This window comes from Argiope bruennichi, chromosome 9 (genome assembly GCF_947563725.1).
Source record: "Argiope bruennichi chromosome 9, qqArgBrue1.1, whole genome shotgun sequence".
Lineage (NCBI taxonomy): Eukaryota > Metazoa > Arthropoda > Arachnida > Araneae > Araneidae > Argiope > Argiope bruennichi.
Genome location: NC_079159.1, coordinates 66,188,817 through 66,214,804, shown reverse-complemented (window position 1 = coordinate 66,214,804; position 25,988 = coordinate 66,188,817). Strand labels below are relative to the sequence as shown.

Sequence of the window (25,988 nt, the reverse complement as noted above, 5' to 3'; positions counted from 1 at the left end):
TTTAATCTTTATATTTCTTGTTTTTTGTTTGTTAAAAAGTATTTATTTTCATTTAAGATAAGATTTTTTCCACGTTTAAATATCTGAAAGTTATGATTTTTTTCTTTTTCTTTTCTTTCAGATTGAGAGTGAAATATTGTTAAAAGGGTTTGTTGAAATGCTTGAAGTAGATGCTTCTGGAGACGAAGATGAGTCTGGTAATATTTTTGCATTCTTATTTCTTTTCTAATTTTTGACTTTTCATTTCCACTTCAAATAAATGTGATAAACCTATTAATGTATTTTTATTTTCTTATATATATGCTTTTGATTATATTTTTATTCCTTTACATGCTTTTTCATTCAATAACTCAAAAGACTTTTTTGAGTTAAATTGCTGTTTAACTTTGATTATCTGGAGCTTCTGAGACATAAAAATGCTTGTCGGATTGGATCTGTGATATAAGACTAATCTTACTTCTCTTAACTCTAGAAATATTACTTTCAAAATTTGCCAACCTCAATATTGATTGTGATAAAATAATTTTTAATGATGATGATGAGTTTAACTTTTCACTGTAAAGTAACAAAATTAAAAAAAAAATTAAGTAAAGTAAAAAAACATTTAGCAATGATGTGAACAGTAATGAAGTTAGAGGTGCAAATCATATTATAGACTTAATACAAAATGATAGATATGATAATGATACCACAAAAAATGGTTAAAATTCAAAGTAGATATGATGTTCATATTTTTATTCAAAGAAATGCCACAATTAGTAGTCTCGGAAAAAGTTGGTAATTGATGCAATTCTTATGAAATATACCCTGACAAGAAAGAGATACATCTGGAAAATTTTGTTAAATACCATACAAAAATAATTTCAGAACATAATATTTAAAAGATTTTTTGCTTGATAGAATATTTTATTTGTATACACGTATTTGAGTTAAAATCTATTTAAATGCAGTTGTAAAAGATTTGTTTATTTTAAGTTTGTATTGTTTACTGTATTGTATTACAAGTTACTTACTTGTATAAGCCATAGAATTAGTTTTTAATTGTAAAAAAATAAACTTAAAAAAATTATTTTGAATTAATACATTTTTAAAAATAAATTATGAGGATTATTCATTATTTTTAATTATTGCTGCAAATCAGGCAAATGTATTAATTACTTGTTTTTCTTTCAAAAATAAGTTCTGATTATATTTTTATTTAAGAAAATGGCAATGGTAGTTAATTTTAATTAATTTGAATGGTATTTGAAATTTACTTTATGTATTATCATAAATGTGTCTGATTTCAAGATGGATTCTAGAAAAATTGATTTAGCCATTCAAATTGACTATCCTTTCTCTCTCTTTTTTTTTTGTTTTTCAGTATTTATCCTGTTTCTAATCATTGTGAAAACTTTAAAGATAATAATTTTGTCATTGATTTTATTATCATTAATCTACTAATTCCAAAAACAGAAGCCACTTGAATCCAGAAATGCAAAAGTGGCCAACATGTCTGTTGTCTGTTCTTGTGAAGTCTTGGATTGTAATATTTAACAAAACTTCATATATATTTTTTTACTTAGTGTTTACCTTTCTTTCTTTTTTGACATCTTATATTTCCTTTAAGTTCTCAAAAATGTTCCCTTATATTTTCTTATGTCCTTTTCTCTCTTTTTACTGGCTGTGTAATCTAATGGTTGTGAGATCTTGAGGGCAGAGGATTGTAGGTTCAAAATTGGATTGTATTAAGATCAGTTTTGCAGTGTTTGATGATAATATCTTAGTTTTGAAGCCAGAGGGTTGCAGATTTAAAACCATATTCCACCCAAAAAGTGCTATGAAAGTGTGTCTGGTGCACATTATTTTCATTCAAGCCAAATGCCCCTCCCATTGATGTTACGTGGAGGTTTAAAGATGGAGTTTCAGTTCAGGTGTTATCCTCACCATCTAATCACAGATCAGAATTATAAAGTTTGCTTTAGTGTAGCCCTATTATGGCTTCAAAATTGGACTAAACTAAATTAGCTCTGAAATCTTTGTGTTTCTTTATAACAGAATGCTATTTCAACTAAACAAACTATCTTTGTTATTAAGCAGAGCAATCACACCTTCAAACTTATATTAAAATATAAGAAATTAAAAATGCAATTTGACTGTTAATTTAAATGAAAATATTTTTTTATTGTTCATAAATGTTTTAAATTTTATTTTAAATGAATAAAATTTATTGCAGAAATTATATACTTTTCTAAGTTTCTTGTTTCTTTATTGAGTGTTAAAAATTTATAAATTGATTTGCTAAGTATTCTGATTTTTGTATTTTTACCAATTTAATATTGCAGAAGATACCACTATTCAAACAAGAAATAAAGCACGACAACAGTTGCTCCAGTTAATTTTAAAATGTCTTAGGCAACCTGGTCCTAATTTATCTCATTACTTGTTAGGCTTTAATTTGAGAAAGCCTATTTCTCAAACAGAAATACAAGAACCTGGTAAGCTGTAAATTTATGTGTACACTCTCTTTAGTGTTTTAATATGCATTATGTTAAAGTTGTTCAGATGCAAGAAGGAAAGGATATAAAAGATTTAAAAAATGATTATAATATGTACTGTTTTAAAAATGTGTATGACAATTTTAACACTTAAATGTCCGGGATTTCGAATTCCCTTAAACATCTGTTGACGTAGTTTTGACACTGCAATATAAAATATATAAAATAACTGTAATAACTAAATAATTGCAGGACTACTCAGTAGGGTTTAGTTTTAAGACTTTTTAATATTTTCTGCTCTGCGCAAGGTTTGAAAATCGAACAAAATTTTTTTATAAGCAGATAAGCAAATGCTGTGTAACGAAATACTTATACACAACAATTTTAGAATAATTGATTCATTTCCGCTGTGAATCCAATAGCTCTGCATTCACAGTCAAACAAATATGCAAAGAATTTTGTTCTACTAATGGTATTACTATTTATAATGATAAATTGCCTTAGTGTCGAAATGACACCAGCGTACATTCTAGGTAAACTTAGTTGTAAAATCTCTTCTAATTAACCTAGAACCACAAACTTTTTTTTGTGTAATCACCATGGAAAATGATTAAAAGTCATGAAAAATTATCAAATTCCCTGCTAAAATGCGGAAAGGAGAATCAGTGTCCAATTGATACCAATTGTCTGATACCGTTCTAATATTAAAGAAGTTTTGATTATTTTATCCTGATCTAAGTGAGAATAATAATTCAAAATAATTTAGTACATTTAATTGTGCTTTTAAACTAAAATATCTGCATCTCTAATTTCTGTTTGTTTTGGTACATTTTAAATTTATTCTCAAAATTATGAATTGGAGGAGTTCCCATTTTTATATACAATTCTGATTATGTAAATGAAATAACTTGTTTAAATTTTTAAATAATTTTTGATGAATGATTCATGTGTTAGATGATTGTAAATGAAAATTATGTGTTCAAATGTTGAACTAAAGATGAAAATGTTATAATTTTTTTGAATATATATAATAAAGAATTATTACATAATTTTTTAATTATTTGTAGGTGTAATGGGATCCAAACGCACATGTCTCCATGCTATTTTATCTTTCTTGGATTCTGGAAGCTATTCTAACACGTGTCCTTCAAATGTTTACAATGCACCTCGATCAGCTGAATTTGCTTATCAGTTGATTTATGTATTGTGCACTAATAATGATACATCTGGATCCACTTTAAGATATCTGAGGTCTACTCATGATTTTCTTTTCCGCCATCTCCAGTTTTTGCCGTTCAAATTTGCTGGTGAGTTTTTATTTTAGTTTTTTAGTCTTATATATTTTATTTAGCTATATATATTACAGTATGAAAATTCATTTAGTAAGCCCAGTTTACAAAAGCAATGTCTGAAGAAAGATAATTTGAAAGAATGTATGAATTCATATCTCCTTTAAAATAAAACCTGTGTATTTTTGAATTTATATAAACAGATTTATGATTTGCAATTATATTTTTTGAATAACCTATTATCTTTCAATATTTGATTCATCTAAATTTTGTTTTAGCAAAGTGTTTACATATATTAAAAAGATTATTGTTGCTATTTAATAAAGTGCATTACTTTAAATCTTTGATGTTCTTGAAATTAATTGCTTTCAAAAATTTATTTCTGATTTACTAACTTTCTTCCTTGTTCAATTAAAAATGGTTAAAGTGATTTATAAAAAAGCATATTTTTTTATTCTTTAGTTTCAGCTAATAGGCTATATCATAAATTACATGTAATTTGTGATTTGACTTTTAATATTTGTTGTGAATGACTTATTAATTTTGACTTGTAACCTTGTAGATAAAATAGTTTGATATTTAATTTGACTTCTAGACCTCTTAAAAGCATTATTATGTAAATCTATGTTTGCTAATTAATACAATTGTTTCACAGTCTAAGCAATTACACTTTTATTTCATGAAAAAAAAAATCTGTACATTACTTCTACAGTTTTTTAACTAAATGCAATCTTTTAATGGAAAAAAAAGTAGCATTTTTTATTGTTTTTGATTATTTTACTTTCAACTATGTGCTATGCCCAGACTTAATTTGATTTGACTTATTATTTTTAAAATTGTGGTTGATAGGTAACAATGATATAAAGATTCTTCGGCAGCAGTCTTGGTTATTGCGAACATTAGCTGTTGAACTGAGAATCACATCTGCTCACCATCAACGCTCGCATGTACAGCGTCTACTAAGCAGTCTCCTGGATGATAAACCTCCCATAGAAAGTGGTTAGTTCACTTTATCTTTTCTAAATTTTATGTATTAATGTTTAGACTAAACTGTTCAATTTCAGTACAATAATATTTGACATTTTTACAATTAAGCTTTTTCAACATTTTAGTTAGTGAAAGGATGGTGCATCGAAAGCAGCGAATCTCCTATAAATATTTCTTTCTCTAGCATATTTCGAGTCTCAGTTGGGCAAATGGATCATATGTTGTATAGATGCTTGAATTAATATTCATATGATTTTAAGCAAAATTTATCCTTTAATAAACAAGTAAAAATACCTTTCTTGGGAATGCATATTACAAAAAAAAAAAAAAAAAAAACTATATCTTTATCAAATTCACTTTCTAAAATAATTCCTTATTTCTTCAAAAAAAAAAAAAAAAAAAAAACTTTCAGGCATTTTTATTTATTTATTAAAAATTTTTATTTTGTTTTTGTATCCATAAAAGTCTTCTATTTCAGTTTTGCAAACTGTTTAGTTTTGTTTAAAAATATTAATTAGTATTTATAATCTGTTTAAAAAATAAAGATTGAATGGTTTTAATTTTCTGCCTTAATCTACTAATGTATGCATATATGCTTTTTCAGGTACTTTAGATGCTAGCTTAGAGCCATCATTTGGAATTTCGAATATCTCTTCATATTCTTTTATGAAGCCTACTTCTGGTGTGTGTTCTTTTTCTATTTTTTAAAAAAATATTTTGCCATCTGTTATTTTTATTTTTATAATTTTATAACATTGAAAGTTTTACTTATGTTTATAGGTACATCTCGGAGGAAATTAATGCAAATTTTAGATCATATAAGTTTTCAACATTCTTTGCCTATAATACCTGGTTGGGAATATTTTGAAAATGCTGAAGTTGAGCGTGTTTTAAAAGAATGTGAGATACAAGAACCAGACTGTCCACGTTTAATTGATGTGGAGGAATTACACAATAGACTTTCAGAAGAAACAATAGGATTGCAAAATGCTTCTTTTCTTGGGCAAAGACCAGTCATGATGCAGGTGAGCAACATGGAATATTTGCTTTAAGGAATCATTGTCTTAATCAGTAGACTATGGTTTATCACTCAAACTTATTTTGTCATTTCTTTCATATTTATTGAGGGAATTTAACTATAGATTAAAAACAAATCGGGTAAAAGTGCTTATGAATACATGTAGTAAAGATCAGTGGCAAATCATCAGCTGAGAAGCTAGTATGGTACACATTTTTTTCTCAAAAGAGTACTATAACAAAGACAGTTTAACTGTGTATTCAGAATTTTTAATTGTGATAATTTAAATTTTATTTAAGAAAATCATTGGTTCATCTTTTTTTATTAATGAGTGAATTTTAACAAAAAAAAAAAAAAAATGTGGTAAACTAGATTTGATTCTGTTGGAAAAATACAAAAACAGATTTAAAATCATAAAATAGCAAAGGAAAAAAAAAATAGTTTTGTCTGGTTCAAAATTTTTAGTTGAACTGCAACTAAAATCAAGAAGAGCAAAAGCAGCCTTTTGCTTTATTGTTACTTAGTAATGTACAGTGAATAAATTTTGATACTTTTGAGATTAAATTGGTTTCAGTTTTAGATTTATGCATCTTTTACTTGCTAATTCATTTCTTAAATTCTTTATTATCGTTAATTATTTTGTAATTTTTGTTTTGTTTTGTTGTCTAAATAATGAAATTAAACTAAAATTTTAAAAATCTTATTTTATTATAAGAAAAGATTAAAACAAAAAACATGTTTAAAAATAATATCAGTGGAAGTGCAGGTGCAGTTAAATGAACAAATCATAAGAATATAACTCATATTTATGCTATCTCCCATAAAATTATTTTTTTAATCAAAAAATTGTACAAAGTGAAATAATTATCATATCAGCATGGCATTCTTATCTGAAGGCTTTTCTATGCTACCTCTTCTGATTTAACGAAATAAAATGTCATTTTATATTGATAGCCAAAGTATAATGTAATTACCATTTCCCTCCATAAATGAAAATAAAGATTTTTAAGATTTAAAGATTTGCATTCTTTATATAAAGCTATTGCAGGATATAGAATTTGTTAAATTGGCAATTTCAAATAAAATTGTTTTGCTGCAAATATATGTAATACTTAAATTAATTTAAAATAATTCTGATAAATTCTATTATACATAACAGGACTATAGAATTTTGTTTTTAAAACTAACATCAGAAGAAATGCTAGATAAAGCTAACATTGTAATATACAAAAGCATTTGAAACATCCTGGTTGTTTTTATCATTCTCATTGATCTTGATAGGTATAGTATATCAATATATAATAATTGTAGATAATTTATTATCATTATATTATAATTTGTGAAATATTAATTTAGAGGACTAATTATCTAATGAATAAATAAATAAAAAATAGTTTGAGTGACAAGACAGCTAAATTAAGTTGGAAAAAAATTATATATTTAGCAATAATAATGTTAGTCTATTCCAAAAGTTTAATTTTTATATTTCTAAGGCAATATTATGAATTTTTCCTTACCTGATAGCTATAACCAGTTTATATATATATTTAACGTGCAAGGAAATTTGTATTGTTTCTTACTTAAATTATGATTGAGTTTAAAATTAGTTTGAAATTTGAAAATATTACTTTCCTTTGTGTGGTAAGAGGATCTGAAGTTATTAAATTTACTTTAACTTGATCCACATCATCAGATGCTTTTTAGATAATAGCTGAAATATACTTTTTCTCCTGCAGGAAATTTCAAAGGTTTTAGAATATGCTGTAAGTTGTAATGAAGCTCGTGAGTCTATCTTTGCTAAAAGATTATTATTTGATGCTTGGAGACAAGTGACAGAAGTTCTGCTTATTGCATGTCCTTTGGAAATGCTTGGTACAGAAAAGAAGGATCAAATGGTACTTGAAGTATCACAAGAATTATTAACCAAAGTAAGTTTTGATTTTATATTTTAAACTATTTCAAATGCAAAAAATAAAAAGTAATTGTAAATAATTTTCGAGATTTTTGAAAGCTAAATAATATATAATATAAAATAATATAAAATTAATAATATAAAAATATATGATGAATTTTTTTAATTAATTACAATTAAAAAATTTGTTATGAAGCCATATTGCCATCCTCCAAAGTATTTGTGTGCCAAATTTGCTAGCTTGAGTTTTTAACTATCTGTCCTATGAAGTATCAATAGATATACACAGATTTTTGAAAAATATTAGTGAGGTGATTGATTTTATACTTTTAATGTCAAGATTTTGAAAATTATACTTCTATTTGTTCGATTACAAAACTAAAGCTTCTTTTGGATTAATTTGGATTTTTTTTTTAATGTTCATTTATCATATAATAAAGTCAAAATTAGAAATAATTTCTTAATGATTTTTTTTTGTTGTCATTGTAATGATATTAAATGTTTAATTTTTGAAATTAAAAATTAAATAACTGTTCACTAAATATTTTTTAATGCTTTGTTGAACTATTTCAGATAATGCAACCAGATGTATTACCAGAACTTATGCCACCTGCTTCAGGTGTTATCCTAACACTGATGTCAACGTTACGTCATAGCATGGTTGCCTCCTTATTAAAACCTGTCAATCAATCTTTGTCATCCATCAACAACAACACTTTTGATCCTCATGTTGCTGAGGCTTCTATGATCCCACTTACTCATCATTCTTCATTACTTGCTGTTTTGAGAGCTGTTATAGACTGTTTGCTCAAGACTGGTTAGTACTTTGCTTTTCAATATCAAGCTGACCATTGACTTTGAACCTCTAAGTACCAAATCAATCATTTGTTTATTCTGTACAAGCCAGGGTATCAGATCAATCATTTGTTTGTTCTGTTTGCTGTATTATTGTGGTACATGAGACAAATAATACAGCCAAATTTGTCTCATGAACCACTAAAGCATAATATCAGATCCAATCCATCGACTTGAATGGTTTTTAAGAATATGGTCTCTTATATAGAAATATTCTTATTTTAAATAATAAGAACTTTTATTTTTGAATAATAGCCAATTTTTTTCATTATAATTATTTATATAATAATGCTGATTTTTGAATTATATAATTTGCTAAGTTTTTATTGTTGAAATAAACTTTTTATCTGCTACACAAAAAATTTTGAGTAAAAAAATTTCCTACTATTAATTTATTATTTGTGTACGTCAACTGTATTTTTAAAATATTAAAATTTGAATCTTTTAAAATAATTCAAATTATTGTTAATTTAACTGCAATGATGAATTGATAATGAAAAATTATTGTTTGCAATTCTGCATAATTTAAATTACTCATAGGTAACATTTGCAATGTATGAGATTGCTTGATTCTTTGATACCTCTAAGTCTACAAATTACAATTCGATTTTTTCCCCCTCTTTCAGGAACTGGTTTCCAGAGAGTGAGAGCTAATTTCTACAGTGCATTTTTAAATTTATTGTGTATTGTTCAGAAACCTCAGGATATTCAAGGTAAGTAAATATAAACAATCTAATGAAACAATAAATATCTTTATTTATTGTTTCTTTTCTGTTAATGCAAAATTGCTAATTAATAATAGAAAATTTTTATTGTATGCTAATCTCATGGCTGTGCTGAAATATGGTTGATTTATCAGATTTTTGTTGATCTCAAATACATTTTAAAAATTCACAATTGCACTCAAGTATCACTGGTGCTAGCCATTAAATTCTTGCAAATGTGGATGGTTGTGTGACTTCCCTGATTTATAGCAAATAACATGGTATTTAATGATTATTAGCGTTTTGTACAATATTTTTCCTGAAACCAAGACACTTTATCCATTCTGAAAGCTTGTCTGACTTATTTATATAAAGTAATCAGTTTTATGTGCAGCATTTGGTGTGTATGTGTGTGTTGATTGTACTTAAACTGATATAAAGGGCGTATTTATGTAAAGCATTTTAGTTTATTTAAATAAAAGCTTATTTCAGCATTTGATTTATTGAGGAATACATGAGCAAAGTATTAAGAGCAAACTAGCTTTTCATATTTCATAAAATTTAATTTTTAGATTGATTTTAAGGTTTTTACTGCTGAAGTGTTTTATTAAAATTTGTAAATTGCAGATATATATTAACTATGCATTTTTTTACTATATATTTCTAAAAATGGTTGTTCAAAAAGGCTTTATTTCTTTTTTTTTTGTAGCTTCAACACCAAAGGGAGTTGCTTCCTCAATTTTAGATCAGGAATCTGAAGCTAAGAAACTACGTACTGAGTATATGGAGGTAATTCTCAGTTCTGGAGAAACCATAACGGAAATAATTTGCAGAGATGCTTGCACTGGACATGATATTACCAAGGTAAAAAAAAAAAAAAAAAAGTTCCATTTGTGTTTTTCCTTATTATTTTATATATTTGTGTCTTGTGTTAAGATGTAAATTTCAATTTTTGCTTTCTTTCATTTAAAAATTGTGTATATGTATATAAAGGGGAAAAAAAACAAGTAAAAATAGAACAAAAAATATAACAGAAATAACCAATAAAGTGAAAACCGAAGTAAATCGTTGTGTAGAAGAAAGATGCTTAAAACATATGAACAAAGAGGTGGGGGGGGGGGATATAAAACACATGCAAAGTGAATACTGCTAATCAGTTATTTAAAACTAATATTTTTCCTTTCATAATCGTTCTAGCTACTTTTTAAATTAAAAAGGTTTTTAAACTTCATTTTTTTACAATTTATTCTTCAATCGATATCTTCAATGCACTTATTTCTTTAGCCCTCTACTAACAACTTACATAAATGCATGCCAAAGTCGCATTACTTGACATACTTCAGTTACTTCTGACTTCAGTTGGCTTTCTGACATGAAAAGAATTCATTAAGTCTTTTCTTTTTGTCATTTACTATTTTATTTTACTTCCATTTTTGTTTAGCGTTGATATGTTATGCGCTTTCATTTTTACTTCAGATTTTTATTGCTTCTCTATTTCTATACCATTGATGTGCTATAGCATTTGGAGTGAAGACAATATCATTTCACTTAATTGTCTGATATTGTCTGCAGAAAATGTTCTAATCCCTTTTACGATTTACATGTGATTTAATTCCCCAGTCAATAAGTCAATGTGTCCTTTCTAACATTCTTTTTCCACTTTTAATATTAGTTATATTATTTATATATGAAATTGGACAATAATAGTAACTGTATAATTAAAAAAAAAATGTTTGTTAAGAATTTCTTTTTGCGAAATTGAATACATTTTGTGTATACTTTATATGTCTTAACTTATTGATATAATTTATATGTAATTTGTATATTTTTGATAAAGTTTTTATTTTTATTTCAGATGTTGTCCTTAGCTGTTCTTGATGTTGTTGTCTCATTAGATACTCAACAACAGTGGCTAGCATTCTTAGTTTCCAAAGGCTATTTGAGGCATATTTTAGACAGTTTGTCTAAGGATGATGAAGAATTGCAAAATCTTTTTAATAGGAATTCAAACACTTTCAGAATATTTTATGTTTTTGAATCCAAAATGGTAAGTAAAAAACGATATAGAATATTTCCTCAATTTTATTTTTTTTTATTGATCAATAACTGTGGACAAATCATTATGACATCATACAGAATTTTTTAATTGTAATTTTTTTTTTCTCATTTCATGCTAGATAATCTGATGTTTTCATGCTAATTTGTCTCTTTGCTATTAAACTATGTGTTTTCTTCTTTTTTTTTTACTTATTACATATTAAAATATTAAATTATTATATTATATATTATTATTATTTTTTACTTATTACATATTAAAATTTCTTTACAGATTTTTAGTACCCCCCCCTTTTTTTTTTTTTTTGCTGTAATTTGTTTGAATCTTCTAATATTTGGATATTCTTGAAAAAGTCTTCAAAATATAAAAATCGGGTAGCTGATAAATCTGAATAAAAAATTTTGTGATTTTTTTTCTTTGTTTTAAACATTTTGATAGAATTTGAGTTTTTGAAAACTGTGAAGACATATTTCTAACAAGATTAATCATACTAAAAAGTTATTTGGAAATAGTTTACTTTACTTTATGTTCTTTTATTTCTTTTCTTTCATTTATGCTTTAATAATTTATGATGTATTTTGTTATTTTAGGGTTTAAGGAACTAAGATAATGATATATGTATGTATGTATTGCATTGCATGCTATCTTCTTTTTTAAAGGATTTTTTCCCCTCTTATTCTGTGATTGTTATTTTTACTTCCCCCCTCCCCTTCTTTGTCTATTTCTTTAGCTGTTATCTTTCTAATATTTGTATCTTTCTTGTATATAATATATTTCTAATATCATTATGTTTTCAAAATTAACAACAAAAAAGGTTTATTTTATAATATGTATTATATTTAATTAGAAATACTGCTGTATGAATTACATGTAATTGTATCTTAGGAATATTATTATTATATGTAATGATTTTATTAGAAATATTTTAATTTAGATAACAAAACTTTCATTTATTTTAATAGGCATTATTGACCAGAATTAGCTCCTCTACAAATGGTGCTTTATCTTTATTAAGAAATGGTGCTATTCATAGACTTGCTGAATGCAGAGCATTAGATTTAAGACCTGATTTGTAAGTAAATATTTATTACTTAAAAAATTAAATTCTCAACATATTAAATAGCGTTTTACAAATTAATTTTTATTGATTTCAGACCAAGTGAATTCAAACAAGACAGTAGTAATTGGATATATCCTGATCTTTTAAAATGTTATCGCCAAATGTTCATGGCCATCATGAAATTAATTTTATCAATTGCAATGACTTTGGGCTCTGGTCATAGAGAGGCTACTTTACAGGTACTAATAAATTTTAGTTTTAACCTTTAAGTTTTCTGACCTATGTTCTTATTATTAAATTTTATTGATACTCTTGAAATAGAAATATTGAATAGAATTTTTTAAAACATTTTGTCGTGTCTGTATGTGCATCTCATAATTATATTTCAAGAACAACAAAGTTAAATGTTTAGAATTTTTAAAAATCAATATACGCTTTTAATAATATTTATATTTCTTACTTGTAAACTGCTGTTCAGCTAAAGAAATTGTTATTGGTATGCTCAAAATATTGGACTTTTTTTTTTTTTTTACTTTAGTCATAAGCTCACATCTGACTAGCATATTTTGAGAATTCTTTTGGATTTAACTCTCTTTTGTTTCTTTTTCAAAGTTTCCCCTAACTGATTTCTTTAATTTTCTATTTATGTACCTTTTTTATCCATTTACGCTTTATTCCATAACTTGCATTTACGTTATAAATAAAGATAACTGTTAATTAAATTCTAAATGCTTTCAATATTTCTTTATGAATAAAACTGTACAGAGCTGGGACATCGATAGTTGCATGAACCACATAAACTAAGTTTTTGTGTGTGTATTACAAAGACAATAATTTTTTAAAGAAATGTAGGTTTATTTTGGAACACTGAATGGAGAGGGGGGAGGAGTTATATTTTTTTCCTGGCATTTGGTATCTTTTCTTTGTTATCATTTTTTCCTACTTTAAAAGATATCTTGTTCATATCGACTATTTTCAAAACTGACCCATTTTAAATGTCAGTAACTATAGATCTGACAAGTGACATTTTATAAGTGAAAGTTTATGCTTTAAAACATGGAAGTTACTTCATCTGCCAATTTTTCAAATGCTTTAATATGAATCAAGCTTTCTAAGACTCTAGCACTCCAACTTTAATGAATTTAACCTTCAAATCTGAACATCAATAAATCTTAGCTACTGCCATTTGCATACTGTTAAACACCTTTTCTACGTATGGTGAAAAAATTGTGATAAATAAAGAAAACTTTTCTTCCAAGTATTTAAAATCTTCAAATCTTATATTAAAATTTTTTTTCTTAAATGTAATGCTGTTTGTTAAAATTCAGCTTCTCATAAATTTGATTTGCTCATGTTATATGTTGTACTGGTACATCTGATACATGTCCATTTATTTTCTTTTTCTGTTTTTTCTCATAGAGATAGCTTACATCTAAAAGCCTTCTTACTTGGTCACACATATTCATAGTATTCTGATCTCTCTTTTTTAAAATTTAAATTTAAATGGAATTTCTATTTTGAATTAAAATGGAATTATTTTTTTTTTTTTTTAAATATCAACCGTAGGAAGATAAATTTTGCAACCATATTGGATCAGAAAACAAACTATTGTCTAAATATTTGATTATTAAGTGCAAGTTATAGCTATTTCTTTTCTACATTCTTTAAGAATCATAGAGCAGAATATCCAGTGTTCTTTGATATAGTAGAGCGATCTTGAATATTTTATTTTTAATTCACTTATGAAAATATAACTGTTGTGAATTTATGCTACACAATCTTATCAAATGGATAATTTTTTTAAGTACAAGATATGATCCGTTTTTATCACTTTTATGCATAATTCTTTTTGATGTATTTTGTAATCTATCAAGTGCCTGATACATCTGCTGTAAAGTTCACTTCTATTTTCTTCTTCTCAATAATGCCATAATTCTTCGATTTTTCTGATCGTTGAAGGAGCATCATCTGTTGTTGTGGAAGTCAGTTTTGAAAGTGGTAGACTATATTTTTGCAAAAGTTAATAAAGGCAGTGAAATATATCTTATCCTTTATTGTCATTACATTCAATATTAGTGTCAATAATTCTGCAAAAATGTTAAAATCCTAATCACAAGCAAAAATAAATAAAAAAGTCTGTATTCCTTAAAGTCCATATTCCAATAATCAGCAATAAAAGAGGTTTCAAAAATAAATTATTTCCTTTGACCTGACACTTAAAAATTTCAAATCAAATCTTTAACTTTTTATCACACTAGTGTTTCAATACAAAGGTATTTACAAAGGTTCACATTTCCAGGACAAACAATTTCTTTTGCTTTCTTGTAGCATTTAAGTAAACATTAGCTATTGTCTTTCTTCACCCATCTTGAACTTTTTCAATTTCTTTAGTCTCATCAGCATTTCATATCTGTCACACTGATTTATAATTGTTCATAATGATTTTTATGCATTATAACTATGGTGCACTAATAATATTCATACTAAGATTATTTTACATTTTATTTCACAACAGAAATACATCTTTCTGTTCATCATATATTTTTCTTAAAAATTACTGATATTTGTCATCAGTTTTTTTTTTTAACACTTCAACTGAATTTCATTAAAAAATTACTGAATGCATAGGTCTAAAAATAAAATACTGAGCTTGCTTCCAGTTTTGAGCTCACATTAAGAAAAGTGGATAAAATGTTAAAAAAAGAAATAGGTCCCTGTTTTGACTCCTGGTTAGAAACTACTGAAAATTCCTTAACATGGATGATGCTATTAGTAGGGCAATAGTGATCACAGTTAGTTGCTGGTCATTGGTGAATATTTTGTTTAATAATTTATCATTATACATTATGAATTTTTAAAGTTAAGCTATGAAATCTTTTTTTAAACATTTTTACATACTCTTATGTTTGCTACACCATAAAAAAATTCGTTGTGGAATGCATGTGTCTTTTAAACGTGGAAGGCATTCTTGGAATAAAGGATATTTATTAGTTCATATTTTCAGAAAATTTTATTTTAATCACTTAATTATTTTTAAATTCCAAATGTTGGTTAGATATCCATTAATCATATAGGAATGTAATTGTATAGACAAATACTGTGCGCAAACAATGTAAAAATATTTATCTGATTCTTCAAAATTATGGTTTTTTTAAAAACCAGTTTATGGTAATTTACTATCCTAAGAGTATCTATTATTTATTTCAAATATATACTATTATATTATTTGAATCTGAGGACACTGAAATACAAATCTTAATTTTTTTTTTGGTAAAAAATGTTTTTTTTAAGTGCAGAAAAGTTATTAAATTTTTATGTTTTTAATTATAAATGATATATTGCATTTTTTGGTTTTAATATTTTAAACACTAATAAAAATGTTTTTTCATGGTGTTTATCAAGTGCCTAATTTTTAATTTAATTTTGTGGTAATTTGACTTATAGTAATTTTGTGATAATACTTCCCTAAGTAGACTAATGGCGAAACCATTTATTACTAAAATATAATGTGATGATACTGACCAATGATACCTAAACATAGGCTCTTGAAAGAGCTGAAATTTTAAATTTAAGCAAGAGTTAACAATAATTCTGAAGTTATGGCTTATGAGTAGATTTCAGATTGTTTTACATGTCCATGTTCATAACGTATTGTTATTAAAAAATCTGGTTTTTAGTTTACTTACTTATTTTATCATAATTTTATTTTCAGTTGTTAGAGTTTGTGGTTTGCAATGGAGAACTCTTTTCTCATGTGATTCGTGATCCATCTAATTTGTATAGTCTTGAGGCATTGGAGGAATTAAGTGTTATATCTGCGGTTTTATCTCGTGCCAGCTTTGATGGTAAGATTTAATAAATAATTTTTCCCCTTTTGTATGTGTAAAAATTAAGAATTTTATTAGGTCAGTTTTGAAAGTCATTTTTATCTTATGCAGTAAAGCAGTCTTAAGAAAAAAAAAGTGCTTTTATTACTGTAAATTCTGAAAAGAGAAAGTAATACGAAATATAATAGCATTTATTATTTGACAAATTATGGAATCTCTATTGCACATGAATTCAAAATGAAAGCTGCATATTCCATTCTAATATTTTTTTTTGTACTATTAAATTAATTCAATTATTGAATGAAAAATGCGAAGCTTTATAATTAGTTTTGCATAAAATCATTGCTTATTGAATATTACTTGCATTTCTTATTATTCTTAAAATACATTTTTTTTTATCTATACTCATTTTTAATGTTTCCTTTGTTCTCCAAATTATGTTTATAATATTAGTTAAAGATGTCTGTTTTCTAAAATAATTATATAAATTTTTTGAATTGAAATTATTAAAAATTATATAATGAAAAGAATGAATATATTTTCTGCTTAATTATGTTGAGAATAATTTTAATGTGTTTTGTATCATAATTTATTCCATTTAAAATCTTAAACAGTTATTTTTAAAACTAAAATATGAGCAGTTAATCAGTAAAATGCCTTGCATCATTTTTAATGGATTTAATATTGGTTAAATTTAAATTATTAATGATAATTAGCAATTTTCTTTTAAAGTAAGATTTCACATTCTGATTTGAAAAGAAGTATCAGTAGTTTGCATTTTAAAGATTTTATTTATTTAATTATATATTAAAATAAATTTATTTGATTTTTGTTTGGAAGTATTTAAATAAATTATTTGTAAAGGATATTTATTTATTTTCTTCTAGATCCCAATACATTAACTGGGGATACTTTCTTGAGTGAACAGAGAGGGCATCTGTTATTATTAAGACAACATATGATGATGCTAATACCTAGACTCATGGCCATTGAAAGTTCTGAAACTTCTCATCAAAATTTAGGAGTTAATAATAATCCTGAAGTTTTAGCTCGCATGAAAATGCTACGTCTTCAGATTGCATCCCATGTTCTTGGTTCATGTTGCAATGTCATTACAAAATCTGGTAATTGTTAACGAGAGGTGTTTTCTTTTAAATTTTGCTTTTCCTTAATTTTTTTATATGCAGAGTTATGACTTGTTAGTTATCAAATTAATAGTATTTTATTGTTAATATTGTGTAAATAATTTTATGAATTTTTTAAAAATTAAATTGTTTTTTTTTTTTGTTCACCAGATATAGTAAATGGTAATTATTTATTAGTCATAATTTTTTTAAAGATATCATGCACTGAATTTATTCCATTTTCTTGAATGACCAATTATACTTAAATATTGTGCATTTTTGAAATTAATATTAAAATGTTCAAATAATGCATACTAATAATTTTTATTTATGATTTCAGTACTTTCGATAAAATGTGAACTGTTTGTTAGATTTGCCATTTATATTGGCTACATATGTGGTTAGAGAATAATCTAGACTTATATGAAAAATCATGAGTAGAAGAATATTTCTTATTTAATATGAAACTATTATAATTATTTAAATTTTTATTTCTTTACCAATTTCTCTTTTATCAGTTTAAATGACTGTACTATTTTCCTTTTAATTAAATAGCATATAATTAAATAGCATGCATTTGATCTCTTTTAAACAATGTATTGAAAGTGTTGCTTTGAAATTGGAGTTGTTAATGAAATCTATTCATTAAAGCAAGAAATATTGCTGCTTGAGAATATTTAAATTTTACTTAAAAAATTAATTAAAGTATGAAACATAATTTAGTTTAATTAGCATATTATTAAGTTAGATTAATCTTTTAGCATATATCATGCAGTTAATATATGAAGTAGTATATTCTGTACTTTAAATGTTGTATTTATATATTCTTTAAATAAAAATATTTTAGAATAATGCTGCATTTTATAAATTTTAATGATTAGTTTATTTTCAAATACATCAATTTTTAAAATGGACTGTACTTTTTATTTACGATTATTATTTTTACATTAATATTTCATTTTCAGGAATTGATATGCAGAACTCTACTATTCTTTTTGGACCTTATATTGCTGAAGCTTCTACTTCAGATTCATTTAATTTAGCTCCTTCAAGTTAGTATATATGTGTGAATGTACTCTTACATAGTTGATGATGAATTTCATTTCTAACACTAAAGTAAAGTAAAATTATCAATACAACAAAGAGAATAAAATAGATTTTTTAAAAGTCTTCTTTCATTAAATTTTTGAAAGTAATCATACTTTTTTTTTATCTTGGGGGAATTACTCTCTAAATAGCCAAATATGTTATTATTTGCATTTTTTTTTTTTTTTTTTTTTTTTTTTTTTTTGCTTTAAAAGATTTATGGTTAACAATTATATTTTCCACACCAATTTTTTCATTAATTGCATTATAATTTCATTTTAATCTTTTCTGATATTTACAAACCATATTTAATTCCAATATTCATAAAATATCTATACAACTAACCTTTTTTTCTATTATAAATGAAACATCGTAAAAATAAAAATAAAATCATTTTTGATTATTCAGTGCTTATAACATAGAAATGAAATGTGAAGAAAATATTAATGTTTTTATTTATACCTTTTATTCAATATTTGATATATTTCTTTCTTCTGAAACTCTTTACTTTTTCTGTATAACAACACAAAATTATAGTTATAAAAGCAATTGGTTTCTATAATACTTCTGTCTGTTGTGATCCTTCAAAACACTATTTGGATACTTTCATTTAACAGCAAAATTTTTTAAAAACTTATTCTATTATTGTTTCAGGCTTTCAAAAAAGGTTACCATTGAGTATTGGTCGTTCACCTGATTTAGGCCTACTGATTACTCTTCTATACAGATCAGCTTCAGAGTTACAAATCAGCATTGATGAACAGAAAGTTCTCACCCACAGACTTCAAACTCTTTCAACTCTAACAAGCGATGAACTTGCAGAAGTATTAAAATTATTTATTTTTACTTGTATTGTTTAAATGCTGTCTTGAATAATGCTTTTCTTCGCCCTGAAATGTTTTAGGTAAAAATTTCTAGAGAAAAGTGAAATAATCTGTGCTTCATGATTGCTTATATGTGGTTGAGTAGACTGTTATATTATTTTAAATATATCATTAGAATTATATGTAATTTTTAGTAAAGAGTAATATTTAGAGCATTTTGTGAGAATCATAGAAGCAAGCCTCTAAACCAGGGTTTCCCAATTCTTGAAAACTCATCGAATTTTATTTTGCAGTATTCGGGGCCCCAAAATGGTACTTGAATTTTCTCTGGGTCCTTGAACTGTTCTTGAAAATAGACAGAACATACATCCATTATTTTTTGAGACAGTAGAATAAGCCAAATCATGACAGTTTCGCTTTGAGAATGTGAAATATGTACCTAGTAATAGTTGGTGCAAAATTAACATCTATTTGTGAATGCACAGTGATTTATATAGGGTACTTGCATTGTGATCTCAAACCCTATTTTGAACTGTATAAGTATTGATTTATTCACTGCAAGATAAGCGTAACAAGTGTCCTTAGTACTCTTTATATAAAACATAAAACATCTAGCATTGATAGCAAAACAAAATATGGTCCATTGGAAGGCTAATTTGAAAATATTTTATTAAAACTTAGCATTTATATTTTTATGCCTAATATATATTTTATTGTCCTTCAATTTTTAAAAAAGTCCTTCAAAGTCGGTGTATTTTTTGTCTTATTAAGAATGGGAAGTCTGTAAACTATTTACTACTAGTTGAATTTGTGGAAATTCATCTGACATTGGTATATTCAACAGTAATTGAAAACAATTCTTGCTATGTTTCATACATGATTGACACAGTGTGATATCAATTGTCACAATGCAGATTTTGTTTTGTGATGAATTGTACAAGAATAGATTTCTAATATTTTTCACTTAAAAGTGCATTTTATTCATGATGAGAGATACAAACCATTTTTATTTGCATTTGAAATGCTAAATACATTCTTTTGAATTATTTGTCTGCTGTTTATAATAATATTTCCTTTTAAAATAAATTCATGATCAATTTTAGTATAAAGCCGAAGATAGAAGACAGCTATAAAAAAAAAACAAAAAACCCTATTATAAAGAAGAACAATATCTTTTTTCTGTCAGTTACTTGAGAGGAACTTTTTATGAGAATGTGTATAATTGCCAAATTAGCTAATTTAATTCATTTAAATTAATATTAATACAAATATTACAGATTTCAAGTGGAAACACAGATTTCAATATTTTCAGAATCACATTTTATCATTCTTGAGTTGATTAATTTTCTTTTATGTAAGAATCCTACAGAACTGTAATATCTCAAGTACTTTTTATGTATAAACGTTCTTTTCATTGTTAATTAATCTTACTTTTCCCCCGTAAGTGTTTATATTTGATACATTTTATTATTGAATGACATTCAGCCCCCCCCCCTCTTCCCCAAATCTGTATCATATCTGTATTAATGATTTATTATAGTTTAACTTGTGAAATATATTAAATTATGGTGTAAAAGACTAAATGATGTATTGAAAAGTAGTGTAAAGTATTTCTTTTTGTATTTAATTTATATTCTTATGCTAATCACACTTCTAATTTGAATGGTTACTTATTATTTTTTTTTAAGCAAAACTTTTGCAAGATAAATACAAAAATATGTAATTTATCAATACTGTTCACATGGTCTGTCGTAGTGCAATGGAACATTAAAATATACATATTGTACCATTAAAAGAATTTATATTTATCTGTTTTGACAAATAGCTGTCAAGGATTATGAAAATTAAACAGACTTCATTAAATATATACATTTAGGAATTATAAGTCTTAACTAAAAAAATTTGTCTTTATAGTATCTTACATCTACAACTTCTGAAGAGCAGCCAACTGTTCAGCATCAGCGGGAGTTTGTAAGAGCATCTCTTCAAAAATTGATTAAATACAAAACTAAAGAAATATCAATTTTGTCATGTATCCTTCAGTGCATAATAATTTGGTTGTTATTTTGGAAAAAATACTTTTTATTTGCTTGTTTTTAATATGTAAAGTTAATAAATTATTATTATTATTTTTTTTTTAATTTTTGAAGTTAAAAATTGTACTTAAAATATTCTTTCTAGTTTTTCCTTAACAAGCTATAGATATGATTGAAACAGCAGCTTTTATTCTTCTCAAATATTTAGAATTCTTTTTCATAACATGTAAAAAGGAAAATCTTCCATTCTCTGTATCCGATAAATCTCACCAGCAAATTCGCCGTCTCCAAGGTAATGATTCCATATGTATTATATTTTGTTGTAAAATATATTTTTAATTTATTTTGCTTAGTTAATTCATCTTTAGCTAAGTAATGTTGTAGAGGAAGTAATATAGTTTCACTCTATATCTTTTTCCCTCTCTGTAATGCAAATTAATTGTTTTGGGAATTTTTCCTTAAACTTTAGTACTTGATGGATAATTATCATAATTATATTTATAATGTAGTGAACCATATTTATTACACTTGGTTGTATTTTTTATATTTTGAATGAAAATAAAAGGAATACTTTATGTAAGATTATATGATAAGGAAAATTATTGGAACAATTTTAATGTTATTTCCATCTCTGAGAGGATTTTATTTAAGAAAGGGTGGTATCTAAACCAGGAAATTGGGGAAATTAAAGAAAACTCAGAAAGTTTTATTGATTTAGAAAAATCAGGAAAAAGTAAAGAAAATTCGTAAAAATATCTAAACATCGAGGAAAAGGATCAATGAAAGCATTTCTTGCCAAGTATGTGTGCAAACATTGTTTTCACACTATTATTTTTTCTATATTTGATGTCTAATGCTGCCAAAATGATCTTAACAGCAACTTGGAACAGCTTTCTTTCGAATTTCATTTTGATAAGATAAGTTGATGAATGTAGCTTCCATCAATTCCTAATAAAACCTTTGAAAAGAACGTTTCTTCACTTTTCATAGAACAGTGAGAGTGAACAAATTTCGGTTCGACCTGTCATTAACTCAAAACTTTGCAATGATGCTATACCATTGTTAAAGCTGGTAATGATATTTTCTCATGGGAAATGTAATGCTAGAATTTTTGATCAATAAAAATTGTCTATAGGGAGAATTAACACTCTATAAAGTTATAACTCATTGCATATAAAGCTATGACTCCAATTATAAAGAATTAATGCTAATTGCAGGAAAATTGTATATGACAACATTTAAAAAATAGTGGAATAACTAATTTTAATTAAGTTTCAAAACACATATTTTGAAGTCTTTGCAAGCCAATTATGAAGAGTATAAAGGAAGAAATGGAGTTAAATGAATATTTGAAAAGGGAGAAGGAAGCAGAGTATCACTTTAAAGAATTAGATCTATAAACGATCTATTATTTATTTATTTTACTTCTAATTCTCAATGAATTAGAAGCAAAATAAATAAATGAAATTCTATAGGTAGCTCAAAAAGTAAATTTAAGAGCAATGGAAAAATTTATAAATCTCAAACTTTTTGAAAAAAAACCTTTTGAAATTTATTAATTTATTTAAAGTAGGACTGGTTGTTTTAAATATGGTATTTTTGTATTAATATTTTAATCATTGATATTTCAGTTTTGAAATTAATATTTGTAATTTTTTTACATTTTAACTATAATAGGCAAGCAATTGTTTTTATTACATGATTTATTATCTTTAAAGTAGTATATTACGTCTAGCATTATTTGTAATATTAAATGAAAATTAAAAAAAAAACTATAATATAAAACTAAAATTATCATAACCTTTATGCTAACATAATTTAATTTGGTTGCAAAGAGTAGTTTTTGTTTCTTAGGATTCTTATGCAGTTTTAGAAGCAAAGTACTCTGTTAAAATTTTCAGTATTTTTTACTTTGTTGAAATTTCTACTATTTTTCATACATGAAAAATGTAATATATTGTTTCTACAGATTTTTAGTTCTGTTCATTTCATTTAAAAAAAGTTAAATTCAATGAAAATATGTTATTTTTTATAATGTGTAATAATGGGAAAATAATTTATTTTTTATAATTAATTTTAATGAAAATTTTTATTTTTAATAATGTGTATTGTGCATGTACACACACAGTGATTCTGAGCAGGGAAAAGGCAAAAAACTAATATAATTAGTAGCCGTAAATCAGGGTAATGTTGCAAGTTTAATCTGGGAAAACATTTTCAGTTTCTGTAGCCACCCTGAAGAATACTTTGAGGAATCTATAATGCTTTTCTGTAAGGAAATTTGTAAACTGAAAACTAAATTATAAAGAGAATAATTTTAAGTTTTAGTAAACAGAAATGTTGTAATTATATTAGCAATTATATTATTTATATCAGCATTTCCTAACCTATTAGTGCCCAAGATTATTCAAAAGTTTTAATAGGGCAGTTACATTTCATTTCTATAGCTAAACTGAATGATATTTCATTTTGCTTTACTGTATTTAACAAATCAATATGTATTCTCAAAACTTTTGAATAATCTTCTACTGTTATGTACTTACCGTCATTCAGTGCTGAAGTCAAAATATCTGCAATTTGATTGAAAAAAAAAAAAAAAATTTTTTTTCCTGAGATTTATTTTTGAAATAATACAAGAAACTCAAAAGTTATCTTTATTTATCTATTTTTTTATATTTTATGATATTTCAGAAAGTTTTCAACACATATCTAGAAAAGATTTTTTTTAAATCTATTTTCTGCAAAAACAAACAAACAAATAATAATAATAGATAATAAAATTTTATTTTTCTGCTATTTTAATCTTCATACTTTCAACATAATTTACTAAAATCTTTGTTTTATGTAAGAAGCTATGTATAGCAAATTACTGGGATTTGAAAATTTACATGGTCTTTCTTGAAATATAAATAAATAATTAAAAATGTATTTATTTAGAGCAGAATTTTTTCAGATTAACTTATTAATTGTCTTCTGACTTCTTATTTATTTTCCAGAATTGCTATCAATAGCTTTTTTTTTTGTTTGTTTTAAAAAAGGACCCCTTTTTTCTCCCCTTTTCTAGAATAGGGGTTGTGAGCAGAAAAAAAACTTTTGCAAAACTTCATATCAAGATCGTTTGCAAGATCATATAATAAAAATAGATAAAGATGTGAATTATTTAAAATTCTTTTTTTATTATTATTAAAGGTTTTTTTTGTCTGATATTTTTTATTCAATATATAGGGGACTTCAAAATTCCCCATTTTCCTGTTGTAAGAAATTTTTTTTTTTTTTGCTAATTATACCAAAATTTGTTTAATATGAAGCTATACATACATGTGTTGCTTTTCTTGCAGATCCAGGGTCTGTTAGTCCTCTTAGCCCACAAAATGCCAGAAATAAATTTCAGGAGCAGCCAAAATCTATTCCTTCTCAGTTTGACTTTGAAAGCTTTAAAAATGATGTCAAAACAACATTAGGTGACCCCTTCTTTAGAAAAATGAAATCAGTTGAACAGGTAAAAAGTTGATTTATTATTCCTTTGTTTGATATTAATTTTATGCAGTAATAAATTACACTGTTTTCATTTATAATTAATATCATACTTCCCTAATGCTTATATATTTGTTAATTAATATTGTATACATGTGTGTAGTAAAGTAACGTAATTGTTTGTAATAAAATAATATAACATAAAAATCACTGCTGTTAAATGACTTCGAAATATCATAAAAACATTATTGCTGCTCTGTGAAATGGATAGCTATTCAGAATTTAATTTAATCTATAGAAGCTATAATTGCTAGGTGGCAGATTGTCTGTTTCAGGTTTATAGTTGTGTGACCCAATTTCATGAAAGCTTTAATATATTTGTAAACATGTTATATCTTAAATCTATTATTGTGGTTGAAATATTCTCATGTTAATGTAAAAGTTCAGAAACTAGAGTGCTGAATTGATAGGATATTTATTGAAAATTATATATATATACACAAAAGTATTAGAATCAAGTTAATAAGAAAAACAAAAAATCAAATAAAAATTAAACCAAAAAAATATAAAAAAAGAATCCAGATATAAAGAATATAAAGAAAGAATTTATATTTTTTATAATTTTTTTGGTTTAATTTTTATTTGATTTTTTGTTTTTCCTATTAATTTGATTCTAATACTTTTGTATCAATTCATCTGTGTTTTAGAAGTACCTGCAATTGCGCTCTCTAAATACTATGAAGTTCTTTTTTGGTTTTAGTTTAAATAGGTAATAAATTTTAGTTGCGATTTCGAAACTGTTTTGTTTCGTTTTCATTTTAGTTTCATTTTCAAACTTTTTCTTACTTTAGATTGGTTATATATATATATATATATATATATATATATATATATATATATATATATATATATACTGGGATATTTAATACATTTCTAATCTTTATTAATATAAATATTTGAAGATCAAAAGAAAAATAACAATTGGTGAAAATCTTTCATAATTTGTCTTCTCCTAAAACGCAGCTGAAATCCAGCTTGTTGAATGTCAACATCTTTTTAGAATCGTAAGGGTATACAACAAAATTTTTTTAATAATTTTTCCTATATACCTGATATGCTAATTGTGGAAGAAAAATTATGCAATATTTTTTGTATGTGTGCTGTTAAAACTTATTTTATCCATATCTCTTGGATATACAATGTATTTAGTTTGCTTACATTTTCTGTAAATTTTGGTTCTTGATTGAAAATGAACATGA

At 25.2% G+C, this 25,988-nt stretch overlaps 1 protein-coding gene across 1 annotated transcript in view; it reads left to right on the top strand.

The window, feature by feature from the left end:
* LOC129984399 (nuclear pore complex protein Nup205-like) overlaps window positions 1-25,988 on the top strand; it is a 47,382-nt gene that overhangs the window by 20,536 nt on the left and 858 nt on the right. The window contains exons 20-39 of the mRNA XM_056094277.1: window positions 122-197; window positions 2,325-2,477; window positions 3,545-3,784; window positions 4,616-4,765; window positions 5,358-5,435; window positions 5,534-5,778; window positions 7,508-7,699; window positions 8,257-8,500; window positions 9,165-9,251; window positions 9,952-10,106; window positions 11,098-11,289; window positions 12,261-12,370; window positions 12,453-12,597; window positions 16,071-16,203; window positions 17,073-17,309; window positions 18,275-18,361; window positions 19,050-19,219; window positions 21,134-21,251; window positions 21,422-21,547; window positions 24,594-24,754. Of these exons, the coding sequence (XP_055950252.1) occupies window positions 122-197; window positions 2,325-2,477; window positions 3,545-3,784; window positions 4,616-4,765; window positions 5,358-5,435; window positions 5,534-5,778; window positions 7,508-7,699; window positions 8,257-8,500; window positions 9,165-9,251; window positions 9,952-10,106; window positions 11,098-11,289; window positions 12,261-12,370; window positions 12,453-12,597; window positions 16,071-16,203; window positions 17,073-17,309; window positions 18,275-18,361; window positions 19,050-19,219; window positions 21,134-21,251; window positions 21,422-21,547; window positions 24,594-24,754 (3,099 nt within the window). The remainder of the gene's footprint in view (window positions 1-121; window positions 198-2,324; window positions 2,478-3,544; window positions 3,785-4,615; window positions 4,766-5,357; window positions 5,436-5,533; window positions 5,779-7,507; window positions 7,700-8,256; window positions 8,501-9,164; window positions 9,252-9,951; window positions 10,107-11,097; window positions 11,290-12,260; window positions 12,371-12,452; window positions 12,598-16,070; window positions 16,204-17,072; window positions 17,310-18,274; window positions 18,362-19,049; window positions 19,220-21,133; window positions 21,252-21,421; window positions 21,548-24,593; window positions 24,755-25,988) is intronic.